Source organism: Setaria italica, chromosome IV (assembly GCF_000263155.2).
Source record: "Setaria italica strain Yugu1 chromosome IV, Setaria_italica_v2.0, whole genome shotgun sequence".
In the NCBI taxonomy this organism is placed as follows: Eukaryota; Viridiplantae; Streptophyta; class Magnoliopsida; order Poales; family Poaceae; genus Setaria; species Setaria italica.
Genome location: NC_028453.1, coordinates 32,522,578 through 32,542,639, shown reverse-complemented (window position 1 = coordinate 32,542,639; position 20,062 = coordinate 32,522,578). Strand labels below are relative to the sequence as shown.

Here is a 20,062-nt window from a genome sequence, read left to right as displayed (position 1 = left end):
CTGACTTTTGATCCGTCGTTACGCGCCACTCCAATCCTCCCCTACCAACCCATCACGTTCCATTATTCCAACAATAAACGGAAAATGCCCCTCCACCTCTTCGTGTCCATCTCTCGGGTAAGCCACGATAGAGAGAAAAAGTGGTCTTCATGAACCTATACGGCCTGGCTCAACATTACGAGGGTGGTCCATATAGTTGTCAGTAAAGGTACTCGTATCTTTCTCCTCTCTGCCGTACTTATGTGGGCAGCGGAGACGAATAAATGAATGATGATGAAGATGATGAGGTGATGATGACAACGACCCCAACCAATATCCCAATACCATCGGCATCGAGCGGATCCTATCTTATCTCGCGTTTGACATCGAGTCGGCGTCGTCCACTGGACCCAAGTGCTCCAGGCAACAGCGCAGCCGGAATCGCCGCACCGCCGCGAATGAGAGAAGCTTGCCTCGCCGGCAAGCAATGCAACCACGCAGCGCGTCTCAGGTCGCCGTCTGCACCGGAGAGGTGACAGCATCAGCCAGTTAAAGAGGTCCAAGCACCAACAGTCGTCTACCACAGCAAATTCCACTTCTTTTCCTTTCTACACACACACACTAGTATATCTTATCTACCAATTGCCCGAACGCACACTATAGATACATGTCCCACTCCCAATAGACAGACAGACTCTTCCTGTACTGTACATCTCAATAACAGAGCACAACTGTAGTCTATAGAGGACACGACAAAAATAAAAATTTGATGAACAATCCAGCACCCAAAGGCCAAACGTGGCCAGATCGACCCTGTTCTTGGCTTCTTGCTGAATGCTGATGGATGGGGCTCTGCCTCGGCAACAATTTGCCTTTCTTTCTTCCGAGCACGGTACACCATCTGAAAAAAGAGCTTTTGATCTCTGTCCCTCAGATGGCGTCGCCCGTGCCGCCTTCGGGCACCCTGTACGAGTACCCCAGATCATCGGACTGCCGCCGGATGATGCTAGCCCTCTGCATCAGCCGCACCAGCTGCTGCACCACCTCGGACATCGGCGGCCGGAACTCCGGCTCCGACTGCAGACATGGCATTGGTGATCTTAGTCTACCTCCAAAGGGAGTGATTTGGCTCGTATTGGCAGGCGTTTTAGCCTATTTTATGACTGACTTGCTGGATGACTGGACGGGGTGGTTGCTAAATGCTAACTTTGGTTGTTCTTGTTCATACCAAACCAATGCAGATAACGGCGAGATATGCAGAGAAAAACAAGTAAAGAATGTACCTGGACGCAGATCGCGATGATGTCGGCGAAGCGGGAGAGGGATTTTGCAGGGTACAGCCCGTCCATGGCAGGATCCACCATCTTGGCAAGCAGGTCGATGTCATGGAGCTGCGGGGTCGCCCATCTCACTAGGGACTGCTCTGACCTCTCCCTGGAGCTGCAAAACACAGTTACCCCAAATCAAAACAAGAACAAGTTGAATTGTCATCTTGATTTCAAATTTACCAGGTCAGAAATGGCGAGCACATTACCTATCCAGAGGCTTACGGCCTGTCAGCAGCTCCAACATCACCACTCCGAAACTGTACACGTCGCTCTTGGTGGTGTATGTTCCTGACATGGCGAACTCGGGGGCGCTGTATCCGAAAGACCCAACCACCTCAGCTGAAACCTGGCGTGTTTAGCATTGCAGAGCTTTCTTTAGACCAAGTATACTAGCAGCTAGTAAAAGTTAAAGATCACGTTTAGGAAGTAATTAGCGTTGACGGACTTTGCCGCTACGTCGCTTGTTACCTCTCTCTCAGGATTTGGTGACAGAGCAGCAAGGCCACAGTCAGAGAGATGTGGACTGTACTCCTCATCAAGCAGGATGTTGGACGACTTGAAGCTCCTATGGACGACAGGGGGCATGCACACCTCATGCAGGTACCTAGAGAATTTGATGTCAGTACATGGTGGTATGATATGTAACAGATTACCAGAACAACATGGGGTTCTCATGGAATGAAAATGTTAGATTGCTAAGAACAAACATACTCTAGAGCGCGGGCGGTGCCCAGTGCTATCCTCACACGGGTGTTCCATGTGAGTTTCCTGCTCATTCCATCAGAGAAGTGCAGTATATCGTGCAGCGTTCCGTTTCCAATGTACTCGTACACGAGAAGCCTTTGCCCATGTTCAGTACAGTAGCCTGTAAGAGGCACAATGTTTGGATGTCTCAGCCGGGAAATGTTCGAGATAACCTCAAGGAAATTTTCTTCTTCGTACAGAGACAGTGAGGCGCTGTCTATCTTCTTGACAGCAAGTACCTGTTATCACAAAACACAATTCAGTTTCAGGGTAACGATGAAACAAAAGAAATAAAAAAATAGCATAAAAAAGGGGGATTGCATGGCTATGTCAGCAATGCTCTGTGAACAGATTTGTATTGGGCCATATGTAACCAATGATGCCAAAAAACAAATGACAGCTTACAATTTTCAGTTAAGTCAAATATTCGAATATGCTATTACCTTCCCATTGGGAAAATCAGCCTTGTAAACACGACCAAGCGAACCCTCGCCTAGGAGAGAGTCTTGACAAAAGCTGTTCGTAGCAACTTGGAGAGCAGCAACTGTATATGAAGTTGCCGTCACAGGGACCTTTGCATTCTTTGCAGTAGAACCATTTGTACCATAAACTCTCTCTGGAGTCATTTTTCCACTAGGTTGGAGATCTGAAGTTGCTACAACAGCATTTTCATGGCTGTTATTCGGGATCGGGGTTTCCCTATTAGATGCTGCAACAGAGAAACACTAAGGAGTGTGAAGATATGAATTACAGAGTAGCGATAATTTAGTAATTTAAGTCGGACCTTCCTCATCTGGACATTTTTACATTTTAGTAAAAATCCTGATGACAGCCAGATTCACATTTTCTAGAAGTAGATTTTTTTATCATTTCCTATTCATTAACCAGCAATAAGAGAGCAATCTCATGATTTTTATCGATGAATTATGAACAACTAAATGACAAGAATGCTAGTATGATAACAGAACGCTACAATGCACAAAGAAATAGGAGCATACCTCTCTCTATGTTTACTGCAAGGGAACCTACAATATCTTTTGGTTCACTGCTCGCATCATCATTTCTTTTCCGGGTCTTGTGAAGGCAGAATACCAACGCGAAAAGTACGCATGAGCCAACAGCTATTGAGCCAACAGCTATCCCTACAAGAGGACCTGTTTGCAGCTTCTTGTCGTCCTGATCAATAGGAGTCTCAGGGACAATTGGAGCACTTATAGGTCCTTGAGGATGGTTTGGCTGATCACGTGTATTCTTTGGAGGTGGCGTGAGAGTTGGCGGTGGGGAGGCAGGCATATTGGCAAATGAGTTTCCTCCAACTCTATGGTACAGTTGCACTAAACATCAGCATGCAATTTACAAATGATTTCCATAAAGAAAGGGAAGTAAAGCATATTGGTGCATACATCAAATTTGGAATCGAGCTCAATTCTTGTGGTATCGTGCCGCTGAAATTGTTGTTTGCAATATTTCTGTTTGAAGGTATATCACAATACATTATAATTTATCAGAGAAAATACTGTGAAGGGAAAATTAGCAGTCATATTGATATGTGGGAAGTCACTTACAGTGTCGCAAGGCTTAGGTTGCTGAGGACATCAACTGTGCCTGATAGTTGATTATTTTGCATGTAACTACATAGCAGGTTAGAACATAACTATCAGAAGTTCAGAACCATGAAACTGAAATACAAATGATGGAAGATCTGAATACTTACAGGCTAGAAACTTTTGACAGAGAGCCCATTGAAATTGGAAGACTCCCCGTCAGGTTGTTGAAAGATATGTCTCTGAAAGGATATTAAATATCATAAGATAAATTCATGAAACTGTGGGAAAGAGCATATTAACAGTAACAAAATGCTCATCATCCACATTTGGACAATTTAAGTGATTCTGAATGCATTTCTTAAAAAGCTAAAGAGTCAGATATTATCTTAAAGCTCTGTATATTGTAGATACTCCTCACTCACTCCAGTCAAAATACGAAATTGCATTTCAATTATTTGCGAAAGGATATCAATTGCTAGAACCCTCGAAAGTGTCACCCTATAGAATCGATGCATTAAAACTACTTTAAATTTGACCAAGAATGCCTCTATGATTGTCAGATTGGCCATATTAAAATGATATCAGTATTTATTTGATTCTGCAAATATGTTACAATTTTAATCAGTGGGTAAAACTATATTTGAATATTGTATTTGCGCTAAAATCTATACCTATTTGATAATGAACAGGACATCCAACACTGAATAACTGAAATAGGGTGTCCATGACTAATAATTTCAATGGCTCAGTAGACCTTACAGTTCTGAAAGTGAATTGAGGCTTCCAAACAGTTCACCAATTTCCTGAAATAATGAGTTGTGGCTGAGATTGCTGCATGCAGTGGTTCTCTTGCAGTTAGATTGTGTCAGCTAAAAAAAATCATTATAGAACGAGTTACATCTTTGTAACGTGAAGCAACTTACAGGTACTCAAGTGAAACCATGGTGGATATGGAGTACGGAAGATTACCAGAAAGGTTATTTTTCGCCAAATTCCTGTAATCACTTTGAGTCAAATTGCTAGAACCAAAAAGAAGGAATCAACAAGTACAGGTTGAGAGAGTTTACAGATAGGTAAGGTTTGATGGCAACTGGTAAGGAATTGAATCATGCAAGAAGTTGTTACTTAAATCCCTGCAAGTTAAGAAATGAAAGACATAAATTATGAAAATGACACTAAACGCTGAAGAGTTGTAATCGCAACTCTTGAGTGTTAGATCATACATTGTTTTCAGTGCCTGTAGACTGGACAGTTCGTAACCAAGAGTACCATTCAGCTCCATACCAGAAAGCTTGCTGCAAAGCGTCGAAAGAAACAGAACAATTCAGTGTGCTTTTTTCTCATAACTTTTTAGATGCAATTGTGGTGAAAAGGTTATGAATTTCAGTTACAAAGTTATGCTGGACAACATTTACTATTTTACCAGAGCAGGGTTACACATTCTACAATCATGACTGCCTTCATAGCGACATGGAAAGGCAGTGTACACTATATCTATATTATCCCATGGACCGATTCAGTATGATGATTGCTCTTATAATATTAGTTTGGCCATAACAGCTGCTGAGCTGCAGCAGCAACCCTTCTTTTTGGGAAAAAAGCAGAGTAGCAGCAGCAGTGGATGTGCTACTTCTAAATGCTAGGCAACAGTAACGAACTTTTCAGCAAGCATGAGAAAAGAAAAGAAAAGATTCAGATTCATCAGAGCCTTTCCGCGCCCATTGCAAGGCACTCACTATCTGAAAACCTCCACGGATGGGAATTGCAGTTGGGGGAGAGAAAAGACCAAAAACCGACAGCTCGGATTTCATCAAATCCGAATGTGCCAGAACATTTAGTCGTTTTCATTGCTATACAGTTTTTAGACTCAGTGAGTCTGTGAGATTATGTGAGTGAGAGTATCTTTACATTGAGGTGACGGCGGTGCCCGAGCAGGTGACGCCCGCCCACGCGGCGCCGCAGGGGTCGCCGCCGGCGGCGGACCAGCCGGTGAGCTGCGCCGGGCTGTTCCAGGAGCTGTAGAGGTTCCCCAACGCCGCGACTGCAAAGAACCAGAGCACCGATCAGACACGATCCGTAGCGATTTAGCAGACGCGTTCCAGGAAACCAAGAACGCTGAGCATTACCGTCGCCGGCGTCGGTGTCGGCTCCCGCCACCGCCAGAAGCGCGAGGAGGAAGAAGAGGCCGGCCCAAGGCCAAGAGGCAGCCAGTGCCGCCATTCCTGACCTCTCCCCGCTTACTTCTCCTCCCCTTGTCTCTCTACAGGAAACAAAAAAAAAAAACTCTTCCGGCCACCGCGTGCTCCTCTAGCTAGAGCATCACACGGCCATGGCGACGATCACCATGGCCAATGCCTTCCCCCCTTCCCCGCTCCACCACGGCTTTATCCACCGGCGACAGACAGCTCACGCGCGCGCGGGCTGCGATGCCATGCTTGCTCCAGGTACCCGGTGGGAATGGGATGCAGTGTGGTGTCGGCAAAGCTTAATTCCTCTCCGCGCTGCTGGCCGCAGTGTGGGTACACGGTGGGTTCGGGGCTAAATGCTGGGGAGAAGGCAGAAGACTAGAGAATGAAGAGGGGGGCGGCGTGATGGGCACTACCAAATGTGGAGTGCGACCCGGGTCTCGCATCCACTGCTCGTGCATGCGCTGCCGGATCGAGGACGATCGCGAGCTGTAAACTACTGGGAAAGAGTGGGTGTGGGCGCTCTGAACGACGGGGTGCCGGATTGATGGATTATTCGTTCGTCCGTCGGGTGGCACATCAGAGAACCATTGGCCAAGCATGCTGGGTCCGCTTCCAGCCCAGAAAAGTTGTTCCATGGCACGGGGGGGAGCCAAGGCAAACCGACAACTCTTTTTTCCAGCAGATGGTGTTCAGTCCGTTAAAACTACTGTCGTGCTAGTAAATGTTTTCTCAGCTTAGCATAATGAATGCAGCCTCTCTGCGTTTTCAGGGTGGGGGAAGAAAGCCTATTGGCACTTTGGAAAGTTGGTAGCGACTGGTGGTAACTGGTAACCCTCGTGTTCGGCTCTGGGCTCTCGACCTGATTTCCCCGTCCATGATGGTAATAGACATGCCATGTGCTGGGGGAATTCTGATTTGTACGCCTAAGCTCAGCGCGCCAATCAGATCACTGCTTAAGGGAAGGGAGGTAATCGAGCGCGCCCGTGACTCGTAACCTGTATGAGTACGACGGTACGAGGTTGAGGCCCAGGCCGTGCTTTCCAAAGACAGAGCACGCCAAAAGACGTAGCAGCGACCCCAAACAGACAAAACGCGGCACCAAAGCAGAGCAAGCTTCCGGTTTGCCCAACTGTCCTGCCGGGTGCGGGCTGCCACTGTAATCAATTCAACCAGCAGCCTGCAGCGAGAAGCCACACTTCCCGATCCCGTCCCGGCGTCGTCGTTACGCTCTAAAATGAGCAGCGCTAGGATCCGCGCGTCCGCTTTGTCGGCGGCCTCTGCCCGGCGTCGCGGCCTCTGCCCTCTGGGCACGTAGGAAACAGGAGGAGGAAATGCTCGGCGGGCACGGCGCGAGGGCCGTGATACAGGATCCCGGATGGGGCGCCATCATCATGCCTCAATGCCTGGCTGACCACACAGTGATGGGAAGCGAGAAATCATTGGGTTTCTCCGGCGCTGGGGCAACCGAGCCGGAGCGGACGCGGCCACTCACCAGTCACCTACCTGCTGTGGGAGGTGTTCGATGACTGGCTGGACCGACCTGGGTCGGAGGCGATGCCGATCTGCTTCGATCGCTGATCACTCTCTCCCCGTCTCATCACCGGTGTTGATGCTTCAAAAAGCCAGGCCACGTCGCAGCGACTTGCACGGTGACGGGACGGCGCGGAAAAGGAAGGGGTAACGGAACAGTGATGGCGACGATGATCGATGATGCGGCTCAACTGGATGCAAATGGTTTTCACTATTCAAAGTCCGGATAGCAACGCGCAACTAGAAAGGAGACGCGATCCTCGTACTTATGGCTCGCTCCAAGGCCACATGAAGTTGAGAACAAAATCATTGAAAAAAAAGGATAATTCCATACATGCCATTACAATTTTCAATAATTTGAAAAATGCCATTACCAGTGACTGAGGTGGCTCCCAGCTGCCAGTGACACAACCGATGGCAAATTTTCAATTCTTGAAAATTGTAATGGTATGAATCAAAGCGTCTCGGTTTCGCTGGATTTTTAGATCGTGACCGGCAACAACTGAGCTCGACGATGGGTACCATTTTAGATCGTGACCGGCAGCAACTGAGCTCGACGATGGGTACCAATGACGAAAATACGAGCCAAAATTTTGAAACGAAAATTTGATGCAGAAACCTCCGGCGATACGTTCCGGCCACCAGCATCATTCAGGTTTAACCGCCCCCAATTGAAAAGATTAAACGAAAAGGATACAATGGTGCCAAATCTCGTGCGCAGTGCTATAATAAGATTTGGATTCTTGATCAAGCAAACATGCCAACAAAGGAATGGACATTTAGCATTAGAAAAGACTAGCTATCGACCAGATTCGATCAGACTGGACCAAAAGGGAATCACAAAATTAACCCCCAACATGTTATCATATGCGAGCTAGACCAGAACTCACCTCGCAGGGTCGCAATCGTGCGGACATCAGTAACCGCAATCAGGAATAAATTGGCCATCTGGTGCAACCAACCTTGTCCACAAGTGCCGACATTCGACCAACCAGGGGGGTCAGATAAGAACAAGCGGGCACTTTAACCCACCAAACGCTGAGGGAGACATGCAAGCCAAGTGATTAGTATTAAGCTATAGATGAATAAGACGGGTACACCCAGGTGTGTTTTACACTCTCAATACCTCCAGTAGCTACTGAACGACGAAGCCATAGAAGGTTGGAAGCTAAATTTGAGAAACAATATGGGGCAAGGGAAAAAAAAAAGCAAGGAAGGTGCTAGCTTCAGATGCCTAGCATGTTTCACGAATATGGTCGGCACCTGTAGTGCCGAGCTACTGAGCTACTAGACTGACTGAATGATCACCGAGTTGGCCACGCCAGCTTCCTCAATGGTCTTGGTCACGTCCTCGAGCGGCTTAGGGGGGAACCCGGCCTGAAGCATGTATTCGCTGGCTTCTGGCCTTGTTGCGTCGATGAACGCCCGCACATCGCTAATTGTGTGGCTTGTGTTGAAACGCGCGACCAAGCGGCTGCCATCTGCAAACCTGATTTGGAGGGAGGTTGATGGCAAAGAATCGTCCACTGTGATTGTCCTTGGGGCAGCGGTTGTACTGGAAGCAGCAGCACTAGATGTGTTATTATCAGAAGGGGCAGCGAGAGTTCTTCGTTCCCCTTGAAATGGAGCAGCAGGCTTGACTGGCTCCTGTATCAAGGCAATGATGGATATTGCTTAGGAAAAGGTTAAGCACTTTGTGGAACAATTGAATCAGTGGAACATTCTTAGGATAATGATACTTACAGTAAATTCTTCTTCCTTCCGGATAAGATTCACATTAACCTTAGATTTCCCATCAGCTGGCTCAAGTTCAGTTGGGCAGTCAGAATTCTTGATGCTCTAGTAAAAGAAAAAAAGAAGACGGTTAAGATTATTAACATGCAGTACAACCAAATTCATGCACGGAAAGGGCAACAAAACCAAAGGAGAGAACAATACAAGACACAATAAAACTAAACGAAGACATTTCAAGGATATGCAATTTTATAGAGAGAAAACACAGTGGCCCTCTTCCACTATGTCAAATACCTGGTGGAGCTTTTGTATGTGGCAAGCGTTCAAGTATAACACTTGCTTAACAGCTTAATGTTTTGCTGGACTAGCTGATTCATATAAGATATAACTTGGTAAACATAAGTCAAGTGTTACTTCCATTTGGACATTTGGTTAAGTGGTTTTCCTTCCCATACTCCAAATTCAAATGTGAAATAGGCCTTCACTGAGAAATAGATTTCTCAAACCGAAACAATATGTTCCCTAGTACGGAAATCTGAAGCTACTAGTTATTAAAACTTCCCTCTTACCTACCAAACAGATCCTGCAATATATTAAATTAATAGGGGACCAGTCCAAAAATAAAACAGTTGCAAGACGTTATGGTGAAACCAGCTGAGAGGCAATAGTGCAAATGCCGGGCTATGTGTCTTATTGATCTTATTGATTCACCTCTGTCAGAAATCTATGTCAATTAAGTCTGACACACCGCAAGTACAAATGCCGGGCTATGTGTCCACAGGATTTTTAAAAAAAAACATAATTAGAAGGTACTATTCTGGATTCAAAACAAAAGGGAAAGGTAAACAAAAGTTATATGTAGAATTAAAGAAGGTGGGTGGTACCCACCATAAAAGCAGGCATAGTAAAGCAGAAATATGATATGTGAAGTTGGACAGTACAAAGTTCTTTACCTCTAAAAAGGATGCATTTGCTGGATCGTCAAAACTTCTAAGTGGACCGTCATTTACTGTAAAGCCATTGCTCCAGAAGTAGATGTTGTGAACAATTTCTTCTGGCGGCTGTGGTGCATCACGCTGTACAGTTTCACCTGTCAGAAGTCTGCCAGTCCCAGTAAAGTTCCTTGAACTAGATCTCCGGCGAGACTCAAATGGGCCTTGCTTAGCCCCCTTCGTTTTAGCTTGCTTGAATACCTCATCTGCATTGTTTTTACGTTTTGATCGATCTCTAACGACCATTCCGCTGATGATAGAAACAAAAGTTATTAAGCATAAAATATTAAAAAACAGCGTATTGGTGAAATTACTGACAGGGACAGGTCAAAAAAGTTGGTTACTAAGTCTTTTTTTCATGCTTCCCAAAGTTAATAGTTTACTACAAATAGCAGAAGTAGGCTTGCTTACAATTTGACGATTTTACTAGTCTAGTCAAGATGGCCCACGATGAAAATGTAGAAAACATCAGATACAAGCAGCCAACTGATGATAGAACTCTCTACTTCATGTACTATTATCAGCAGTGCAGCCCTACACTATGACATGGAAATATAACTCCTCCGAACAGTTCAAAAAAAGCAAAACAGAAACACATCACTATTACAAACTGGGACTAGCATGCAACAGAACTCGTACTGTTCCAATTTCCTGTTCAGATGAGGCAAGCACAAAAATTTTAACAGGTTATTTGCAGATGCAGTATTAAGACAGATTCCATGACTCAACTAAGTGCCAAAAAAGGGCTGAATACAAAGCCACCAAGAACCCACCATCATTCAAAACTCAGGTGTGGTTCGTTTGCCGTATACTATTTTAATGGCAAAAAAATCAAATTAAGAGGTTATACTTAAGCAAGTATGGCCAAAAGATGCCAACTAACTTTGAACCCGATAACTCACCTTCCAACACATAATAGATTGCTAATCAACAAGTTAACAACCCACTATCATCAGTAACTGGTAGTCATTGTAAAAGTTTCCAGAGGTCCATCTCTGACCATGGTTTTCAGCCATCAATAGCCCAGCTATGCACTAGGCCCTACCCTCCTAGCTGGTGCTGAGGACTAGCCTGCCTAATCAGCTATCAGGTGCAGGTGGCGGCCCCCCACTCACCAGTCACCTAATGCTTCTACAGCAATGAAGGCATGCATTTTAGAACATCAAGAGTATAATATACTTCTTAAATACAAACCATCCATATTATTAGGAGTCCTGACTGTATCATTCTATGGGGCACTCACTGTTGCAGCTCATGCCCTGTGCTGCACAGCAGTTGTTTTTAAGCTGCTCTAAAAAGCAGTAAGTGGAAAGTCCTATAGTTTGCTCAGGAAATAAAATAAAGTTAAGTTCAACCATACAACTCTGAACTCTTGGTCCTCATTGGGGTCGCTTGTGAAAATTGATCAACATTTTGCAATTCATTTTAAACGGAACACAGTTAGCCAAACACTTATAAATATCTAAAGGCGGCTGAACAGAAAGAGATCAACATAATCCAACCCCAATGCCATCCAGAGTTTAGAACTTATTCTAATTACTAGAAACATAATTCATACATCCAAGAAAATCATGCAACAAAACAAAAGGAGAGGGGAAGTATCATTCATCCGCATCCTATGCAGGGATTAGAAGATTCCATAAAAAAACTGGAACAACGCTTGAATGATTTCAGAACTACAGGCTACTGCTAGAAATAATGAAATCACTATTATGACATCTTTGGGTTCCCACCAAATTTTGGAAATGTTTTGAGACCCTTAGCAAATGATTGATCTAATATTTTTCTAGCTAGTTTGGGCCAATGGCTTCTGAGTGCTGCATATTACGGGACAACAACTTCAGAACTTCACAACGAACACATAGCCCTCCAGCTCACTACTAAGCAAAACCTCCAGCACTTTATCATAAGAGCATAAACTCCTAGCCAATGCAGGGACATTGCACCATTGTCAAAAGGGTTGCAACATGGTTAGATACATCGTCAACTGTGGTTAATGCCTTGTGATAAGAACAGATCAGGTCATTTAGAGGAACTAGAGTCCAAAGCAACTATATGGAGCAGAGCCTGAGCAAGATTAAAATTCACCAAAATCGGTATTAATCAGAAACACAAAGACTACCATACCATCCTATCAGCAGCACGACACCCCTTCAAACCTCAGCATGCAATTCCAGAGAAAGGTAAACAAGACAACCTAAAACCCTAGAGATCAGTGCCTCCTCTATCTATGATCTAATTCGGAATGAGACAATCATCCCAGAACCCAGTAGAACAAGTAGAGATCACCTCTTCTCGCCGCCGGTGTAGTACTCGGGTGGTGGTGCCCACTCATCATCCTCTCCGGAGTCCTCGTCGGACCCCGCACCTCGCTTGCCCCCACCGAGATCGGAGAGCGTCCTCACATTCCCCGCGCCATTCGCACGCCCACCCGCCCTGCTGCCGCTACCGCTCGCGCCCCGCGCGTCGTGGCTCCTCTTCAGCCTCTTCGACGGCCTCCTCCTCTCCTCCGCCGCCGCCGCGGCAGAGGCGAGCGCGGCGTCCTCATCGTCGCCGTCGCCGTCATCCCCGACGTAGTCCTCGTCGTCCTCGTCCTCGTCGCCGCCGCCGCCTGCCACGTAGTCCTCGTCCTCCGAATCCGCGCCGCCTGCGTCTGCGGGAGGGGCCGGGAGCGGGGGCGCCGGATCGGCCGCGCCGGCCTCGGCGCCGGCGTCGCCGTCCGCGGAGTCGTAGAAGGACTGAACCGCGGATTCGAGGGCCCAGTTGTGGCCCTCGAGGAAGAAGGCGGCCTCCGCGGGGGTCGCGGAGGTGATGCCGCAGAAGGACTCCACCAGCGACTGCGCATCCGCCGGCATCGGCGCGCGGCCCGCGTCTCCGGCGGCCATCTCGTCTGCGGCGGCCGCGTGTCGAGCTGGTCTGGCGGCTGGCGTCTGGGGCCGGGGCTTGGGGTTTGGCCGTCTGGTTTTCCCAATTTTTTTCCTGCCCTTTTTGACCTTCTCGGGATGGGGAGAAGAATAGGCTTTAGGCCGAAATGGTTGGGCTTTCTGTAGGCTACTGGGCTCGATAGTTTTACAGGGCTTTTCATTTCGGTAGAGCCATCGAGCCAACCTAACCAGAAACTAGAGCTGTGGTGAACAAAGAAGAAATATGTCAGAATCATGTGAATGTAAAATTTGTGGTGCTAGCATAGATGTCATGGTGTGTTTGGGCCTTGATGGATGAAGATGTTACAGAAATGTTTGCTACACTGAATATCTCTAATTCGAAACAATGGGTATTTCATATGTGTGCCAATATACCCGAAGCAGATGGAAAGCAGGAAGAAAAGCAATACATGAAGGAAATTTTCAAAGCCCTTTAGCAACTATGGCAGCAGACCAGCAGATCGGCTCATCAATGAGTTGCAAATTTCAAATGAAATTCATGAAAGGGGAGGTGTCGTAAGAAGAAAAATGGGGAAGAGCCTCGTAGGTTGATTCCATCCTAAAGGGGTTTGCATAAAATGAATGTTTGCAGAGACGAGGAAAAAATTGTTGCGCTAACATATGAGGAATCTTCGTCATATGAGGCTGAAACAGTGAACCATATTAAAAATCTTCGTATGAGTATGTATGTTATATACTAATAAAAAGAACCCAAGAATCATCACATCCTAAAAAATTTCTCTACGCTTACAACACGAGATTGTAAACCCGCAACGCCAAGCTGCAACCTGCACGCATGGCGCGCGCACCAAAATAGCCATGCAATCCTGCAAACCCCAACAGATACTCTACAACCCCCATTTACATGGCAGGGTGGCCGTGGCATGGGTAATCAACACGCAATTTACAGATGGCATACAAATCGCTACTATACAGACATCCACAACAGGGCCTTACCCATTTCACAGCGATCAAACAAATGCACAACTCATCGATCACCAAAAAAATTGCACCCAAAACTCGTTTCAGCTTCCAAGAACGAACGACCACCTGGACGACGTGTGTATCTGCACCTTCTTCTTCCTTTCCCCTTCAAGAGAAGCCGATTGTCTTGCCGAGCAACCACAGGAACAGCGTCCACTCGAGCATGAATATCGTGTGCAGGTACGACCGGTCCAGCGTGAAGCCGAACACAGTGATCCCGGCTCTGTTGTTCTCCAGGTATGTCACTGCAATGCGCACGAAGCCGGTTGTCAACAACATTTAGGCCAGAAGACGAATGGTGAAGGAAGGAGAGCAATTAAGCCAACAATGGCAGGCTGATTACCTAGCGCCTGCCTCTTCTGGAAGGAGATGACGTGCGCGTGCGGCAGATGGATCTTGGTGTTCTCCAGCAGGTCCTCGTCGTCGCCGGTGTACTCGTCGGACTCCGTGTCGCTGTCACTCGAGGGGTCCTGCTCGATCATGGAGTTCTGGTTGGACCCGGGCTCCCCTTCCTCGTCCTGGACGGGCGCGATGGTGCAGCAGGCGTGCCACTTGGTGGTGTGGCCGGTGAGAGCCTGCGCCTGGTGGGTGATCTTCGCGGCACTGTTCAGGATTATGATGAGCCCGGACATGAGCACGACTGAACATAGCTGGAAAAAAATGTGAAGAAAAACGTTAGAATATCCCCGTTCAGCAAGGAGCAAACGAAAGCGGTAGAAACATTGAACCACTGTTAGGATTTTGAAGCTGTCGTTGAGATAAAATCGTGGTCTTACTCTAATATTGTAACTGTTCTTTTGCCAGTAAACGACGGGATTGTTGTTGAATGAATGCGCACGCATGTGAGTACCAGGAATCCCACTCTTTGACTATGGCATGTTCGAAACGCTCCTAAGCATCTCTTTCAGACAATTGCTATCTTGTCTACCGAGTAAATGACAACCTGTGCTGACTAAATCGCATTTGGTGGCTGCAAAATTCAGGAATGAATAGCTGATTTATATCTACAACAGGGATTCCAAGTTGTATTCATCAGTTGGCTCCCGGTAGCATCAGCATGAATAGCTGTTGTGATGTCAATTACATGCATCCTGGCAGAGGGGTTTTGCCACTTCGGCTCCAGAGATGGAGGAGGACATATCTTTTCAGAATTAAGATCCAGGCACCGGACAAAGACAGATAGCTAGTTGAGCATATCACGTCACACCTCAGCTTTGCTGTTTCTAGCACCACACTATCACTAACTAACTAAAAAGGCTAGGAGGTTACAGTACAACCATCGAGGATTTGCAGTCCAATTCAGCGTTCAGACCACCTGTTTTCTCGATTTGGTTAGGCCCAAATTCTTGACCCCCTCTTGTAGGCAATCCATCAATCAGCTGAATGATTCTATATGCCAATTGCGCTTAATTAAACGTGACACATCGGCAATTATTGGTTCCGTCTAAATTAAGAAAGGAGACGCCGTAAAGTTTTCCTCTCCTCGATCAGGAATTCAGGGTTTGCCGTAAGAACATGAGCGAATTTGGGAATTTAGCAATTGTGTCTAATTAATTGGGTGCAGGGCTTCAAAACAAAAATTGGTCACGGGGTGGAGCAATTAAGCAGTAGAGCGACTCACCGCGAGCTCGCCGGTGGTGAGGAGGTTGTCGACGGAGTCACGTCGCGTGGTGAGGAGCACGGATGCGAACTGGCTGGCGGTGGTGATGAGCAGGGCGGCGACGATGAACTTCCTGAACCTGTGGCTGATGACCTTGAGCTGCCTGCGGATGTCGAGGTGCTCCCTGAGGACGCTGGCGACGCCGGTGCGCCCCTCCTCGACGTCCTCGAGCAGGGACCCCGCGAAGTCCTCGAGCCGGAGCCCCTGGAGGTGGCAGATGAGGCGGAAGAGGACGCAGGTGAGGAGGTAGACCGCGCTGCGGTACATCCACGACGCCATCTCGAGGGAGCACGCGAGGACGTCGCTGAGGACGTCGTTGGCGAAGAAGGGGACGCGGTCGGCGGAGGTGGCGTACCACCAGGCCTTGTACGCGGCCTCGGCGACGAAGCATGGCGCGACGAGGGACGCGAGGAGGCGGAAGGAGAAGGCCAGGCGCGCCGTGTAGTGGAACCGGACGCGGTCGCTCTTGGTGCGGAGCTTGTCGAGGTAGAGCAGGCGGCGGAGGCCGATGCGGCGGAAGGAGGAGGAGAGGCAGAGGAAGCCCGCGGCCGAGGCGGCGGAGAGGGAGAGCTGGACGACCGCGGAGATGGGGCGGCGGGAGGCGCGGAAAGCGAGGAGGAAGTGGGCGGCGGCCGGGACGACGACGGACAGGGCGAGGAAGAGGAGCCAGGAGAGCGCGGACTGGCACGGGCCCGAGTGGTCCATGCACACCCAGCGCAGGCAGGAGCGGAACCAATGGAGCTCGTCGTCGGGGCGCGACGCGCACCGCTCCATCACGCCACGCTTCAGCGCCGACGGGAGCAGAGGCTCCGCCGACGCCACCGCCGCGGCGTTGGAAGCGCTCGGCCGCCGCCCCATGGCTGCGGGCCTGCTGAGGAGGATCGCGCGGCGCTGCTCTGGTCGGGCTCTGTTTCGCTTGTGCGTGGCGTGGCGCGGGTGGTGGTGGCAGAGTCCAAGTGGAATCCGAGAGGGAGGAGAGAGAGTCGGGGGGCGTTATATAATGGTGGCGGTGTGCTGGCTGGGAACGGGGTTGCGTGCGCAGTGCGCTCGGGATCTAGGCATCCGGCGCGGTTGGGATCGCGTGCAGGTGCGTGGCGGGGGGACAGAGGACGGCGGAGGAAGTGGGAGTGGAAGAGTTGGATGCTTCCATTTCCATCCTTCGGCGCCAGAGGAGAGGGCGGGGCGGCGGCGGGTCACAGGGGAAAACGGCGATTTTTACCAGTTTTCTCACGGCAGGACGGGCGGCGAGGGGTTTTGACGTGCAGACGCTGGAGACTCGGCGGCAGCCAGGTCTCGGCTGTCTTGCATTGCGGTACTCTCGCTGACGAGTCTCGCCGGCGCCGCCGTATGGTATTCGTAACCACCGTTTTCAGATAATCAGATTGGTATAGGAGGGTCATATGTTAATATGTTAGTATGCTGGAGTGTTGTGCCTTTGGGGGTGTTTGGCAACACCCTGTTAAAGTTTAACACCTGTCACATCGGATGTTTAGATGCTAATTAGGAGTATTAAACATAGGCTAATTACAAAACTAATTGCACAGATGGAGTATAATTCGCGAGACGAATCTATTAAGCCTAATTAGTCCATGATTTGACAGTGTGGTGCTACAGTAACCATTTGCTAATGATGAATTAATTAGGCTTAATAGATTCGTCTCGCGAATTAGGACAGGGTTCTGCAATTAGTTTTATAATTAGCTCATGTTTAGTCCTCCTAATTAGCATCCGAACATCCGATGTGACACTGTTAAAGTTTAGCACCTCGTATCCAAACACCCCCTTTGTCTAGACCTGCCCACTTGCATCATTTGGAAGTTGGAACTGGACAAGAAACTAACATGGGTCATACAATACCATATCCTCGAGGAACATGGGCCCAATATACAACAATCTGGAGTACGGTACTGGTTGCCTCTGTCCACGACACGAGACACATCCTTGAATCTACAACGCACAATCGACCCAAGCACCGGCATGGTTCAGTAACTGCAGAAATGAATGGACGTGAAGGACACCAGCAGGCAGCAGCCGGACCAGCCGCTCTCGACCCACTTTTGACACACTTTTGTGCAGGAACCATTCGTGGACAAGTGTTGGAGAAGTGCGCCGGCGTATATCCCACCCGTCTTGACGCGGACACGCCAGCCGGGGCCGGGCGGATCGGCGGCGTCCCGGACAGGGCGTGGTGCGCGGCAGCAGGAGGATCTCGCACAGTCGCACGACTTTTCCCGGTTTCCCCTCCCCACCAGCGCGCGCGTCGCGCTCAGGAGTCGTCGCGGCAAAGGCATGGTGTCGCGTCGCGCGCGTGGCTGACACCCGGCTGGCCGGCCCGTCTCCCGTTCGCCACCGGTCCCTACCGCGGAAAGGGACCGTTCCCCCGCCTGCCCGGCCCGTGTCGCCGCCGCCGCCGCTTGGCCGACGCCAAGGGGAACCCGGCTGATTTTTTCCCTCCTCCTCTTCCCCGGAGCCCGGAGGTGACGCGTTCTTGAACGGTTCGGCGTGGGCCTTTCCAGTGATCTGAAGGGCCCTGCGCGCGGAGGGCGACGGGGAGCGAGATGATGATAGGCCATACTTGCGATCAGGGGTTACGATCTTGACAGGGGTTATGATTACTCGAGCGTTGAGAAATTGTCCCGATCGTGATCGAGTTCGCGTGACTACAGGAGCTTACGAGTTCAGACGTGCCGCGTCTAACTTTTGGAGTTCCATCGAGGACTATTCAAACAGGATCAAACAATGAGTGCCGCGTCCAATCAGTATATTCAGCACTATTCAGTGCTGTGCATGGCACCGACCCTCTGCAGTGTAATCATCACCGAGTGCCGCGATCTTGACCAATGATCACGCACGGGTTTGCGGTGGTGCGCGACGCGAGGATGGCTGTGACTCCACCGCTCACGGTCACGGACGGAGCTGTGGCGGGTCTCGGCGCCGCGAGAACCCCAGCAAATGATTTGCTTATTGCAGGCGGAATCAACGCACGCACGCGCCTCCCCCCACGCTGACGGTGCGCCGCGGAACACGGCCAGCCCCGTGCGATCGATCCACTCACCCGCTCAGCCATCATGTGTGATCCAGCCGGGCTCGGCCGCTCCCCGTTTAAAATTCACATCATCACATGACGCACATCTCACTCGATTTTGTTTCGTTCGAAACAAGAGTTATTTAACTTTTTGTTACCGGAGGCGAGATTTAAAAAACATTGTTACAAACGCAGCCGAATTCTTTGCCATTTTTGCTGAGTTGAGTGACACGCGAGCAGGCCAGCGTGGCGGGGGCACGCGAAAAGACCACGCTGCCCCCCGCTTTATCCTCTTCTCGCTGCTGCTTCTCGCCGTGACGGGAAGGGGATGCATCAGATTGGGAGCGGGATGTACGTGTCCGGCCCGACGCCGGACAGGAGGCGGGAGCGGCGGCTCTCGGCGTACACGGCGGCGTACTCGGACCTGCCTCCGCTTGCGGCATACTCCGCGGCGCGCGCGCCCAGCGCGGCGGCCTGCCTCCGCCATGGCCTCGCCGCCGGGAGCCGCCGCGTACTCGGGGTCCCCGGACACGATCTCCCCCGACGCCAGGACCAGGCCCTCGGTGGTGGCCAGCATGATGAGGCGCATCACCTCGTCCTGCTTCGCATCCACCGCCTCGCGCCGCGCCAACAGCTGCAGCAGCTCCTCGAACGCCATGGATGGATCAGTAGAGGCGTGCGTGCTTGTGCTGATGATCTGTTGGCATTGGAAGCGTGATACGATCGATGCATCATGAATTCCAGGGCCTGGGGTCGCTTTATATGGATGAAGAACGGAACCAAATTGCCGCGTGCGGGCCTCGTGTTCTCTCGCCTCAGCCGCTCGTCCTCCTCCTCCAGCTTGGCTACCGAGCCGCTCACCCCCGCCGAGGCCGAGCCGTGGGGCGGCGACGAGGAGGCTGGCTCCCCGCCGGAGCTCGTGGGCGCGGACGAGATGGCTCCTAGCAGGTGCTTCTCCCCTTGTCGGAAGCCGTCATTGGCGCCGGCATCCTCCTCGCGCCGGAGATCCGGCCCGCTGCCCTGCCTATCGCCGGCGTCCGGCCCGCTGTCGCAGCTCTCGCACTCGGGGCTCCTCGTTGGCCCGTCCCCGTCCCCAGCACCCTCGCCGGCGAACGGTCCTCGAGGAAGGGGAGCTGGCGGCGTGGCGGTGGCGCCGCCGGAAACTGCGGGCAGCGCCGTGGCGGCGCGTGGGAAGGCCAGGCTGGGCGTCCCGTTCGCGTGCTAAGTGCTGGCGGCCGCGGCCGCGCTCGGCGCCGGCGTGTTCTGCCTCGTGTCGTGGCGGCGGCGGGAGGTCATCGCCGCGGCGGTCGGCGCTGTGGCCGCCGTCAGGGCGGTGTTCGCGTGGAACACGTGGCGGAGGGGCGCCGAGGCGGAGCGGTTCGTCCGGCAGTTCCCTGACACGGACGGCATTTGGCCTGGCGAGCCT

At 50.2% G+C, this 20,062-nt stretch overlaps 3 protein-coding genes across 3 annotated transcripts; all 3 read right to left on the bottom strand.

Moving 5' to 3' along the window:
- Positions 1–512: 512 nt before the first annotated feature.
- LOC101779067 (protein STRUBBELIG-RECEPTOR FAMILY 8) lies at positions 513–6,273 on the bottom strand. Its single transcript, XM_004965747.3, has 16 exons — positions 5,725–6,273; positions 5,507–5,639; positions 4,822–4,893; positions 4,666–4,731; positions 4,522–4,593; positions 4,358–4,429; positions 3,766–3,837; positions 3,617–3,682; positions 3,455–3,520; positions 3,050–3,369; positions 2,495–2,760; positions 2,019–2,290; positions 1,776–1,911; positions 1,514–1,653; positions 1,263–1,419; positions 513–1,056 (listed from the first exon to the last, which is right to left on the bottom strand). Exons 1-16 carry the CDS (start codon positions 5,816–5,818, stop codon positions 910–912), a joined length of 2,151 nt encoding a protein of 716 aa, XP_004965804.1. The 5' UTR covers positions 5,819–6,273; the 3' UTR covers positions 513–909.
- Positions 6,274–8,363: 2,090 nt separating this feature from the next.
- Positions 8,364–13,016, bottom strand: LOC101778656 (plant UBX domain-containing protein 4). The gene is made up of 4 exons (XM_004965746.4): positions 12,333–13,016; positions 10,005–10,293; positions 9,061–9,156; positions 8,364–8,964 (listed from the first exon to the last, which is right to left on the bottom strand). The coding sequence occupies exons 1-4, from the start codon at positions 12,926–12,928 to the stop codon at positions 8,605–8,607; spliced, it is 1,341 nt and encodes a 446-aa protein (XP_004965803.1). The 5' UTR covers positions 12,929–13,016; the 3' UTR covers positions 8,364–8,604.
- A 605-nt stretch (positions 13,017–13,621) lies between these two features.
- LOC101778259 lies at positions 13,622–16,711 on the bottom strand. Its single transcript, XM_004965745.4, has 3 exons — positions 15,573–16,711; positions 14,295–14,601; positions 13,622–14,196 (listed from the first exon to the last, which is right to left on the bottom strand). The coding sequence occupies exons 1-3, from the start codon at positions 16,467–16,469 to the stop codon at positions 14,060–14,062; spliced, it is 1,341 nt and encodes a 446-aa protein (XP_004965802.1). The 5' UTR covers positions 16,470–16,711; the 3' UTR covers positions 13,622–14,059.
- Between the last annotated feature and the right edge of the window lie 3,351 nt (positions 16,712–20,062).